Source organism: Muscardinus avellanarius, assembly GCF_963383645.1.
Source record: "Muscardinus avellanarius genome assembly, chromosome: 2".
Classification (NCBI taxonomy): domain Eukaryota; kingdom Metazoa; phylum Chordata; class Mammalia; order Rodentia; family Gliridae; genus Muscardinus; species Muscardinus avellanarius.
Window position 1 is genome coordinate 86381222 of NC_137787.1, and position 13688 is coordinate 86394909.

A 13688-nucleotide genomic window follows, 5' to 3' on the forward strand; every position below is an offset into this window, starting at 1 on the left:
TATCTGAGAAGAGATATACGCTTATAATCCCAGTAACTTTAGTAAATTTAACACTGATAGTTTTATCTATCTACCATCCATTTTTCAGTTTTGTCAACTGAGTCAGAAATTAATTATCCTTGTAACAATTTTCCCCTCTCTGATTCAATTTAAGGTCGGACATCGCAATTAGCTGTCATGACTAAAAGAAGATAATTTTTATATTAAATCAAAATAATTCGGTTACTTTAAATTTAGGGATTGAAGCCGGGCATGGTAGCGCACGCTTGTAATCCCAGCGCTTGGGAGGCTGAGACAGGAGGATCCCACAGGTTCAAAGCCAGCCTCAGCTACTTAGTGAGGCTCTCAGCAACTTAGTGAGACCCTGTTTCCACATAAAGTATAAAATAGGTCTGGGAGTGTAGCCCAGAGGTAGTAAGCCGCTGGGTTCCATCCCCAGTACCACCACCACCACCAAAAAAAAAAGTAAATTTAGGGATTGAAGAAAAGGGCTAAAAACAGATGGTTCTGAGTTTAGAGAATCACTGAAAAGATGAGAAATATAGGATCATGTAAAATAAGGGAATATGTTTAGTTTTGGGAAGGTTAAGCTTAAAAGGTCTGTGGAACATCTATGTGAAGATGTCAACAAATAAAACCAAAAGAGAAAAAAAAAATTTCTGGAGCTTGAGAATGAAGTCAATGACATGAATTATGATAGCCATAAAAATTCTCACTGATGATGTTACCCCAAAATACTTAGCATAATAACAAAATTTTAAGAAATCTTCATGTTTAAAAGAGTTAAGCCAGAAAGAAAAAAAAAGTAAGGTCATGAAAAATAGTAAAACCAGAAGGGACTCAATTCTTAAGAAAAAAACAGTTTCAAGATACAAGGTGGGCTTTGGGGTACAGCTCAGTGGTAGAGTGCTTGCTTAGAGTATATATGAGGTCCTGGATTCAATCCCCAGCACTGGAAAGGAAAAACAAAACAACAGCAAAAAACAAACAAAACAAAACAAAACAAAACAAAAAACCCAAAAAACAAAACAACAACCAAAACAAACAAACAAACAAACAAAAAAACCCTAAGAACACATAAAAACAAATAGATGAGAACTGAAATTAAAAATCACAAAATCTGGCAACAGGAGTTTTTAATAATGACTTCATTGTCTGGGCATGGTGGCACAGGCTTATAATTCCAGTACTTGGGAGGCTGAGACAGAAGGAATAGAGATTCCCAGCTAGTCTCAGCTATTTAGGCCCTTCACAACTTATACTCCATTTCAAAAAAGAAAAAGGACTGGGGTTATAGCTCAAAGATCGAATGCCTCTGAGTTCAATCCTCAGTATCACAAAAATAAATAATAATAATAATGACTTCTTTGAAGTGGTCTCTTAGAATGATGGAGGCAGGTTTGCCTCAGTCTGTCTTTAATACTTTTCTCTACCAGCCTAATAAATTAGTATAACCACAAACTTGATTCTTTGCCCTGGGATCTAGTAATAGCCCCAGCCCTCCAAAAAAAATAAAAAATAAAAATAAAGAGATACATGAATTCAGAAATCAGGGACCTGAAATAAAGATGAACAGTCCTTTGGTGTCTTTAATCCTTGATTCTAAAGAAAAAGATTCCCTTAATAAAACTTCCACCTTTATCTCTCATTGATTTAAGCAGATGCTCTGCGTCTAGTCGGCTGTTTGTTTCAAGGACAAGAGTCTGTCCTCATGCAAAAAAAAACTAAAATAAGAGATGCTGCTGATTATATGTGAACAGTAAATTGTATTTTTAAATGTTTTTATGTGCATCACTTACATAAAACTCTACAATGGCATCTTATTGGATGCTATTACTTGTCTTGTTCAACTAGATAGGCATTAGGAAAGTAAATTACAAAATAGAGCTGAAGTCTTCTGATGATATAATTGAAGCCAGCATGAGTAAATATTGAGCAATTCTGGAACATAGTAAAAATACCAGGAGTGCTCCAACCTATATCTTGTAGAAAAATTTGCATTTAAAACATCCAGAAGCTGTTATTGATACCAGTAATCAAAATCCCAGGAAAACTGTGAGCACTTATTATAACAAACATCAATTTGACAATTTATTCTCAATTTTAAAAACTCAAGAATATCTCAAAACCCAGAAAACTGAATTTTATAAAATTCATTTTCAAAGTGTACTTCTTTGGATAGTACACTGAATATTACTTCCCATCAAAACAGGGGGAAAAACTGGAAGAAAGGCTAAATATGCAGTCAAATTTTTCAATGGAAAACTTTGGAAACTGCTTCTGAAGACCTGGTAACATCTTAGTGATTTAAGAATTTAAGTTGTAGGGTAAGAGAAATTTGTATAGCTAAACTAATGAAAGGTTTTAACAGTCTACAGTAAAAGTTTATTTGTAACTTTGTTGTATCTGTAACTTAATATATTAATAATAATTAGCATACTAATATACCACACAGGTACACCAAAAATTATTTTTAAAAATAATTTATTAAAAATCTAATTACAATATTAATACATGCTTATTATAGAAAATTTGGAAAACAAAAAGTAGAATAAAGAACATAAGAATTATTAATAATTCTAGCACCCAAATGTAACCATAGTTGGCATTTTGTTGTACTTTCTTATGCACATATAAAAAGAAATGCTTTAAACAAACCTCAGTTTTCCACATAAACAATTCTGTATACTGTTTCTGAAATGTAATATTATATAATGAACAATTTCCTATAGCTTTAGCCATTCTTCAAAAACCAAGATTTTAATGGATACATTATATTCTATCCAACAGACAACTTAAAATTTATTCAAACATTCCCATTTAAAAATCTATTATTTCTCTTTCTTCTCCCCTCCACCAACCCCCAATGGTGGTGATTAAATACATGCTAGGCAAGCACTCCACCACTGAGCTAAAGTCTCAGCCTAATTATTATTAATTTTTTTTTGTGTGTAGTACTGGGGATGGAACTCAGGGGCATTCTACCTCTGAGCTATGCCCCCAGCCCTTTATTATTATTATTATTATTATTATTATTATTATTATTATTATTCTTTATTTTGAAACCGGGTCTCATTCTGTTGCAAAGGGCCTCACTAAATAGCTGAGGCTGTCCGTGAACCATTATCCTCTAGTCTCAGCCTCCCAAATGCTGGGATTACAAACTTGTGTCACCACACCCAGCCCAATTTTTTTTTTTTTTTAGTATGATTCTCAGAGGTGATATTACTCTATCAAAGGGTATAAACATTTCAAGACTCCTGACATGCTACTTAATTGGATTCCAGGAAGACAATACCACTTTAAATTTCCTATGCCATATATGAACACCTCACTGAAGAAAATTCTCTAATACTCTGTGAATAATTTTTCTAACTTAAAAATTTAAATACCATATAGGTAACTAAAACTAAAATTCATTTTAAATGATGAATAACTTAATATAAATCTGAGCAACTGAGCAAGATTTGATATAACTTCTTTAGAGACCCATTCAAGCAAATTTAGTAATTTGAAGCTTCAAAAATAGTCATATGAAGAGGATCAAGAAGATACTATAACGCTGTAATCAGTATTATTTTTATCCACGTGGAAAAAGTCAGAACAGTACTCTTCATGCTTCTATTCAAGAAATTTGTGCTTAAGTATTTTATTCAAGAAATATTGTAAATAGAAATTCTTAGGATGTCTGGAAAAGAAATTCAAGAGACAGTAAAATCCAATACAATGAGGTCTAAAGAAAATTAAAATAAAGGTGCCAACTGGGCTAACTGTAAAAGACAAGAAATTTTTACATGGTACATTACCTGATTAGAACTGGCTTTTTCAAGTCTGTCAATCATAATTTCAAATTGCAAAGGCTTAATTTCCATCTTCCTGTTAAGTCTATTTAATAAAGTCTCATCTTCTGAATCCATATCATAATCAGGTTGTTCGTTGTCTAGGTTAAAAGCTAAAAAAGAAAAGAAGAATTTTTCAAACCTGGGAGAAATTATAGTATTTTATCAATATTTGATTAGACCACTTTTTTTTTTTTATTGTGTGCAGTACTGAGGGTAGAACCTAGGGGCTTTCTATCTCTAGGCTATACTCCCAGATGTATTTTACATTTTATTTAGAAACAGGGTCTCACTAAGTTGTTGAGAGCCTCAGTAAGTAGCTGAGGCTGGCTTCAAATCTGTGCAATCCTCCTGTCTCAGCCTCCCAAGCTCATGGATTACAAACAGAGTGAGTGCACCACCACGCCCAGCAAGACCATTTTTAAATACATATGCATTTACAAAGATTTCATGAAAAGATACCTAGAAATTAGTTTCAGAGACTAACTTCAGAGTGGAAGAAAAAATAAATGTTTGCTTTATATACGATTTAAAGTTGAAGAGGAGAATAAAACCATTAAGAAATTAATTTCTTATTTTCAAAAAAGTATGGATATATGATAAAACATAAAATAATATTTACAAAAGAGAATAAACATGACAGTTATATAACAATGAGAAGCCATGGAACAAAAGTAAGAAAAATAAACTTAAATATACAGTGTATGATGGGATAGTGTTTTGGATCAATGAAGATAAAAATTAATTTTTTTAAAAACAAAGTGTTGACAAGACAGACTAGTTATCTATAAAATTTAAGCTGAATTCCTACCCCACTTCTAAAACCAATAAATTACACAGTTGACTTTTTTTTTTTTGGTATAGCCCTTCTACCTCTGGGCTATACTCCCAGACCTATATATATAATTTGGAAACAGGACTCTTTAAGCAAGCAAGGCTGGATTCGAACCTGCGTGATTCTCCTGTTTCCGCCTCCCAAGGGCAGGGATTACAAGCCTGTGTCACCATGCCCTGCCACAGTTGACAAAAATCTATAGTAAAAAAAAAAAAAAAAACTACTAGAAGAAAATGCACAGATAAAATGTTGTATAGACAGGCACTTAGAAACCATGAAACTGATTACAGTGAGTAATTTGACTATATAAAAATAAACAATTTCTACATACAAAATCTAATAAACAAAGTCAAAAGGCAAAGAACTGAGGGGAAAAATACATAAACACCGATTTTCTTAAGGCTTTCTTGTATATTACTAAAGAAAAAAAAACCCTAGGAATACAACAAAAGCATGTAAAGGATTTTTAGTGGAGTGTAAACACCAATACATGGGGGGCTCATTCATAATTAAACAGAAGGAAACACAAAGAGACAATACCTTTCACTCATCAGATAGACTAAGATCTAAAACTTGATAATATGCTATTCTGGAATGTGAGGAGGAATTTACAAACATTTAATTAAATTAAAAATATCCTTTTGGACTTGGCTATTCTATTTCTAGAATTCTTGCTATAAATAAACTTACACAAAGACAAAGATATATACACACAGGGTATTAATTGTGACAATGGAAGTTAAAAATACCAAACAAGCAATATTTGTAGGATTAGATGATAGTTTAATAGATATATGAAACTGAAGATCTAAAAAAGAAAGGCAGTGACCTATGTAAACTGATATGAATCATAAATATACTTGGCATTTTTGTTATACTTTCTTATTTTTTCTTATGCACATATATAAATATAAATACTTAAATTTCAGTTTATCATGTAAATAATTCTATAGTTTTTGAAATAAAATTATATAATGAACAATTTCCTATATCATTAGCCACTCTTTAAAAATGATTTTCAGTGATCATTATGACCATTTCACTCATTCATCACAAGTGAAAACTGACTTTTATGGTCATTCAGTATAAAAAAGGGAAGGTACAGAATAGTGTATATAGTGCACTATATTTTAGGAAGAATAAGAATGATATGCATGTGTTTGTAAACACAGAATATCTTTGAAAAGATACATAAGAAACTCAGGGAATTATAATTTTCTTTATTCCCAACTGTGTGATTTTTTAAAGCATGTACAAATATTATTAAAATACAAAGGGAGAAAAACAGATATGCCTCAAATTATGTGTTGAAATTACATAAGATTTAGAGCAAGGCAATGAAGAGGTATCAATCATTAATTGGTTCGTTATTTAAAGGCTACCTGCATATCAAGGTATGAGTAAATATCCTACATTCATACTACGTGAAATGTCCTGGCATTCTCAGATTCAGCCTGACATTCTTTCAGGCAGTTCAATGGCAATAAATGTGTACATTTATGTAATTTCAATAAAATTAGTCTGTACTGAAGTATTGAAGGACTTCAATATTTAATGTTTACCATCAGAAGTGAATAAATCCCATAAATCTGAACAATTAATTCCTTAAAAGTTATCACTAGAAAGCCAGGAATGGTAACACATGCTTGTAATCCCAGCACTTGGGAGGCTGAGACAGGAGGATCACACAGGTTCGAAGCCAGCCTCAGCTACTTAGTGAGGCTCTCAGCAACTTAGTGAGACCCTGTTTCCACATAAAGTATAAAATAGGTCTGGGAATATAGCCCGGAGGTAGAAAAGGCCCCTGGGTTCCACCCCTAGTACTATCAAAGGAAAAAAAAAAAAAAAAAGATAACAAGTGACAGAAAAAGAAATGTTAGCTAATTCTTATAAAGTACTTACTATGGGCTAGGATGTATTCAACATGCTCTATGCATTACTAAATTAACTGTTACAATCTCCCTTATGTAGAATCTTAAAACATTACTGCATTTAATTCTTACTGAATGCTACACAATGAATAAACAAGAAGAACAGAGTTATTTGTGAACTAATGACACTGACTTGTAAATATGATTCATTTAAAATATTCCTGAAAATAAGCCAGGCATGGTAGCGCACATTTGTAATCCCAGCATTTGGAAGGCTGAGACAGGAAGATCGCGGTTTGAAGACAGCCTCAGCTACTTAGTGAGGCCCTTTGCAACTCAGTGAGACCCTGTTTCAATATAAAAAATAAAACCTAGGACTTGGGATGTAGCTTGGAGGTAGAATGCACCTGGGTTCAATCCCCAACACCACCAAAAACAAACAAACAAAAATTCTGAATATATTTTCTTATATCCATCCATCCATCCATCCATCCACCCATCCATCCATCCATCCATCCATCCATCCATCCATCCATCCATATTTTGGTGGTACTGGGGATGGAACCCAGGGGCCTTCTACCTCTGGGCTACACTCCCAGACCTATTTTATATTTTTTATTTGGAAACAGGGTCTCTTAAGCCAGCGCGGCTGGCTTGAACCTACACAATCCTCCTGTCTCCGCCTCCCAAGCGCGGGGATTACAAGCATGCACCACCATGCCCAGCAAAAATTGTTTTTAATCACAAGATTATCAATGATTCAAAAGTATGCTCTTAAAAGCTAATCCAATCATGTCAAACTCCATAATAAATGAGGTGGATCCTATGAACTATACATAACTAAAAATTACTCTTCCTTCTACAAGGGATACTGTACTTATACACATAAAAAATGTCCAATGATCCACCTTTAGTTCAACTAGTAGTTAATGCAATTGGTAGTTGGTATAATCCAATCATGTCAAACTCCATAATAAATGAGGTGGATCCTATGAACTATACATAACTAAAAATTACTCTTCCTTCTACAAGGGATACTGTACTTATACACATAAAAAATGTCCAATGATCCACCTTTAGTTCAACTAGTAGTTAATGCAATTGGTAGTTGGTATAGTCAGAATAATTTTTAGGAAAATATTTTAGAACATGCTGAGCAAAGTTAACCCATATGCTAATTCCTAAATTAAACAGGAATTTTTGCAAGTTTAAGAGCAAGGATACAAATTTTCCATCACCGTCATTTACATACCAACCTAATCTTACTCTATGTTTCTCCACCTTTTATCTGCTCTATCTTCTTATTCTTTTATTCTGGCTTGGTACTAGGGGTGGAACCCAGGGGCATTCTACTCCAAGCTCCACCCCCAGCCCTATTTTTTTTATTCTCTACTTTGAAACAGGGTCTCACTGAGTTGCAAAGGGCTCTTTCTTATTTCTGGTCTTACAAAAGCCATTTCACCAGCTTGTGAGGCAGGGAAAGGGACAAGAAAAGCTGGGAAATAGTTTAGAAAAATTAATAGTGAGAAGTGGTAGGAGATCTGACAATGTGTTTGTTAAATAAGAACCAGGGCAAAGATTTACACTAGCACTGTAAGTATTCTAGTACTACTATTTCTCTTTTTATTAAATTCTACACAAGACTCATCAAGTTAGGTAATCTGCTGCTTCAAACCAGGTACAGGTCTTTCATTTGTACTTCTTTTTTACCTCATATTATAGTGATTATCTTCTCTATCAAACAAAAAGAAAATCTTTAAAAGCAGTGATTAGTCATACTCGTCTACCCCCTACACAATACTAAGAAAAAAAGTGAGTACTAAAGCTATTGACTAAAAATAGCATTTCTAAGAGATTCTTTTAAAGTACAAGTAGAATATTTTTTGCAAGTTTACTGATATCTCACTTCTTAAAACCAAGAAGCTTTATTCTTGCTAAATAACAAATTTTACAAATAAGAGGGTTAGTTTCATAGGCCAATCAACCAAACAAAACAAGCAAAACCCTCTTTTTAAAAAGGGGAGGAGGAGGATTTGTAGAAGGGTTGAAAACTTCTTATGAAGTATATCAATACAATTACTACAAGGTTAATAAGGGCATGTATCTTTACATATAGAGAAGACTTCCTGTGGGAAAGTTAACTGAGCAATAAACAACAAAAGATTTGACATAAGGCTATTTACGAGTATTCATGATCACTAGAGAAAAGAAACGAAAAGAAAAGTAGCTCAGAAAGTTTCCTGCAATGCCATCAGGAAAGCTTGTGTGCTTTGTCAAGGAGAACAACCATGTTTATGTAGGTAAGGCAGTGGAAATAGCCTGCTGTTGGAATATACAGCACAGTACAAGTTGAATGGTTACAGCTTAGAGAATAGTCTAAATTATTGGGTAAAGCAATTCTCACTTCTATTTAAAAGTACCTTTTAAAGTCTTTGGTACTTGGCCATATTCATATGCAAATATCTAATAAGTATAGCTATCTATTAAAATGAAAATATAGAGAACCTAGAAAAGAAAATAATTTAAGAAAATTTCCCAGAGCCAATATATGGTAAGATGCTTTTAAATTAAAAGGGGTTTACCAAACATAGTACTAAATGAGTAGCATGTAATTCAACATGGCAGACAATGATGAGCCAGGTATTGTCCATTATTTCACAATAATATTATGAATATGGATTGATACTACTAGAGTGCTATACCTATTACATACTGTACATTAAAGGGAAGTACTTTGTTCTCTACTTTTCCACTCAAATATCCAGGAGGGAAAAGTATAAGGATACTTTCAGTCTCTCTCTACCCCTTCACTCTGTCATGACTGGTGAATTTGGGAGGAAGACCTTATTGGTTCAATACCTTCCCATGAATATTTTCTGTGGTTCATCTTTCCTTTATAGAGGCTGCATTTCTGGTCAGTTCTCCAATGAATGGTAGGCGCAAGAAGTTGACTCTGCCCCAACCAGGGGAGAACTAACATCAGTGGTTATCTTATTGACAGGGTAAATCTGTCTAATTCAGGGATTAAATATTAGAAAGTCCACTGAGCCACATAGCTGAAATTTTGTATATTTATTTTTTCAATCAGCTCCAAAGCAGAAAAGGAGAAAGAACATTATTTCTTGACTTCCTAAACCCAATAATGCAGAGTCTTATTTATTATATAAATACCTGTACTCTCCAGGACATTCTTGATAGGCCTTTACAAAATGCCTATCAATATGCATAGTTTATTTTACTCGCCCTCTTTCCTAATTATACAATTAGGATGCATTACTACTCTAACTCACTGAATGTGAGCTAATCAAAAAGTACTTTAAATTCAAGGCTTCACCTAACAACAGAATCCACACTTATCACTTACCTTCCTTAATTCTATGAACACAGAACTCTCTATAGAAACTCACCTTTGTATTTTTACATGTTAATCACTGTGTCTGCATGGTCCTGGCCCCTCCTCAGCCATGTTTGAAACCACTCACAGGGAACTGTACCATAGATGAACAACTCACCCACTAACAGTCAATGTTTAAAGCACACCTGGGTCAGATTTCCTCTAACAGAAATGTGAACATAGAAATGAATTCTGGTTAAAAAAGGCAGAACGATGGTATACTTGTCTCAAAATCCCATTCAAACAAAAGCATTTATTTTCAAGTAGCATACATCCTTAGAGGTGATGAGAATGAAAAGTATCAAATGAATTTTCAAAATTATAATGAATTAGGAGCCAGGCGTGGTGGCACACGCTTGTAATCCCAGCATTCGGGAGGCTGAGACCTGAGGATCGTGGTCTGCAGACAGCCTCAGCTAATTAGTGAGGCCCTCTGCAACTCAGTGAGACCTGGTTTCAAAATAAAGAATAAAAAATTGGGCAGGGTGTGTAGCTTAGAGGTCAAATGCCTCTGGGTTCCATCCCCAGACCCGCCCCCCCAAAAAATTATAATGAATTAGGCCTTATATGAGAACGTAATTAAAATGTAAAATGGCTGGGAGAGACGGAAACACATACAATAAAGAAATAGGAAACTCTACCTTTTCCATCTAGGATTTAGATGAAATTAACTGATACTTCCAGAAAAGGCATATGATACTTATACAAATAAGGAGATAGGTAGAAAAAATTTTAGAGATAATTAGACCTTTTTTTACTCCCTTCAGAAAAGCCAGGCAACTACTTTTCCTCTCAAAAACGTTTTCAGCCCGGGGCTCTGGGTGTGATGCAGCGGAAATGCTCTTGCCTAGTTAGCTAGGGTGGATGCCCTGTATGTAATGCTTTGATAAGAAAATGTACATTTAAAAGTAAACTCTAAAAAACAGAATATAAAGACAACATGACAGTTAATGGAAGCAAAGAGGTAAAAAAAAGATGTCCTTTATTATAATGTGGGCCATGGAAGATGATGGATGTGAACAGTAAGAAAAAATGAAATAAAGTCTGCAGAGATAACAGTGAAATCTCCCTCGTGAGCCATCACCCTCCGGTGTCCCCTTTCCCCAACTCAGCTATACATATAAAAATACTCCAGCCACCTAGGAATATGATTGAAGCATTCCTTTATGGAAAGAAATGTTTGATCTCTGAAAAAAACTCCATCAGATAAAAAGTGACTTTATTCAAATATAAATGAACAGTCAAATAATTTAGATGTTTGAGAAAACACAGACAATGCAAGAAGGAAACAAAACAACAAAACAGAAAAAGATAGTATTGAAACCATGAAATAAAAAACAGGAACAGGATACTATATAAAAGAAACACTTGAGGAACAATAAATACTAAATATATAAAACTATAACAGCAAAAAATAAAAAAAATTACACCTCTCAACAGCAACACTGAAGTTAAAAGACAATGTTACTGAGCTGGGTGCGGTGCCACAAGTCTGCAGTCCCAACTACTCAGGAGCTGAAGCTAAAGGATGGCCTGAGCCATCCTGTGTAGGCAATAAGAGACTGTCTCAAAGAAGAGAAAAAAAAGGATAATCACAAAATATTCAAAATTCTCAAGGATGGTAGTTTTTACCCTAAAACTCTTCACTCTATCAAACTCTTAGCCAAGTTGTAGGTAGCTGTTACTATCTGCATGTTTAATACTGTAAATGATAAATACTAATTTGTTAAAGATATTAAAGACAAAAATCGAGAAAATGTGCTGAGAAGTAAAAAAAACTGAATATTCATCTTAAATAGAATGAAATCAAGAAATATAAAAATAGCTTAAAAAGATAGTAATATGAAACCATTATTCAGAAATCTAAAGATAAACACCTAAATAAAAGGTAAAAGATTTTAAGGTATGTACTAGAGTGAGGAGAATGATCTGTGTAGGAAAAAAATGTTTTAAGATTATGCCTAATGATGTATGTATTGCTATAAGAAAATGTACATTTAAAACTAAACTCTAAAAAACAGAATACAAAGAAACATGAGAGTTAATGGGAGCAAAGAGGTAAAAATATACCATTTATCATAATGTGGGCCATGGAAGATGATGGATATGAACATTAAGAAAAGAAAACAAGTAAAATGTTAAGAATTCTAGTTCTAGTTCACAGGTATTAAGAATCTTCACAATAATTATTTGCTTTCTGCTTTAGTTATCTGAGTGGTATTCATAAGAAAATAAAATGCTTATTTAAAATACTTCACCCTTTATGAAAAATAGTAAGTTTATTTCAAGCTTCAGATTGTAAAGTTCTAACCTCTAAGACAGAACTTATTTGATTTGCTTAAGTCCTAAATATTTCTAGTTTTAAGTAGCTAGTAAGCACTAAAATTACAATGTAAATTTTCTCCCACCCACATAAAACCATGAAAGATATTCGTATTTTCATTTTACAATAAAATTCAGATGTTAAGGCCAGGTGTGGTGGCACACGCTTGTAATCCCATCATTCCAGAGGCTGAGACAGGAGGACTGCAGTTTGAGGACAGCCTCAGCTACTACTTAGCAACTACCTTTGCAACTTAGTGAGACCCTGTTTCAAAATAAGAATAAAAAATAGGGCTGAAGATGTAACTCGGAGGTAGAATATCCCTGGGTTCTGCCCCAGTACCACAAAAAAAGAAAAAGAAAAAGAAAGAAAAAGAAAAAAATTGAGACACTAAAAGTGTTTTTATTGGTTTGTAGGAAATCACATAAAATTTGAACCCAAGTCTGTTGGATTCAGAAAGGCAATGCTGTTTTCCCTCGATTCCCTTTTGCTAAAAAGGAGTGCATTCATTTATGTCTTCTGGTATGTAGTTTGTTTCTGACTATGACTTTTGTTGCATGACATTTTTGCCTTAAGATTTCTTTACCTTTGGGTCTTACAGGTATCCTTGTGTATTTTCTTCTTTAAAAATGTTAGTCTTGAGAACTTCCGGGAAGAGGGTGATGGAGAAAAGCGGCACTTACAAGTCCCGCTAATTATCTCTATTACCACAAAACCAGCGCCTTTCAGAGCCAGAAAACACCACCAGCAAAGAAATAAAAACTAAATACAAGGGACAGAGAAAGAGGGCTGGAAAAACGAGACACCAGAAAAAAACCATCCCGAAGTGCCATGGCCGCTGTGGCAAAGAGCACCCAGAGCCGCGGTGCAAAGCGGCTGGAGCGGCCGGAGCGGCCAGAGCCGCGGTGTGGAGCATCCGGAGCCGCAGCGCAGGCCACATCTTCCCTAGCAGCACCAGGCTCTAGAGAGGACGGAGACTCAGAAAGGAGCTCAAATCCTGAGAGGTGGTATGCTGGCCTCGCAGCCTAGGACGCAGCAGCGCCTTACTGCTGGCGGCAGTGGCGAGTTCACCGGACGGCTCTAGACCAACGCACTCAACCAGCCACCAGGCGCAAGAGAGAAGGGGTGGACAGCAAACCGAGATGAGCAGCTGCTGAACAGCCGGGCGGCAGTCAGCAGTTTTTTCGGCGCAAGGAGTGTCTAAAGCTCCCAAGGGCCGGGATCAGCACACCCCGCAAGGGCTCAGCAGGGCTCAAAACCAGAGAAGAACTATGCCAACCTCACGGCTGAGGATGCGACAGCAGCGCCTTACTGCCGGCAGCAGTGGCGAGTTCACTGGACGGCTGAAGACCAATGCACTCAACCAGCTACCAGGCTCCAGAGAGGAGGGGTGGACAGAGAGCCGAGGTGAGCAGGTGCTGAACAG

General features: G+C 35.1%; 1 protein-coding gene across 1 annotated transcript in view; it reads right to left on the reverse strand.

Annotated features, from left to right (window-relative positions):
* EPC2 (enhancer of polycomb homolog 2) overlaps positions 1–13688 on the reverse strand; it is a gene marked incomplete at both ends in the record, with an annotated part of 136360 nt that overhangs the window by 42433 nt on the left and 80239 nt on the right. The window contains one exon of the mRNA XM_080719980.1: positions 3807–3952. Within this exon, the coding sequence (XP_080576106.1) occupies positions 3807–3952 (146 nt within the window). The remainder of the gene's footprint in view (positions 1–3806; positions 3953–13688) is intronic.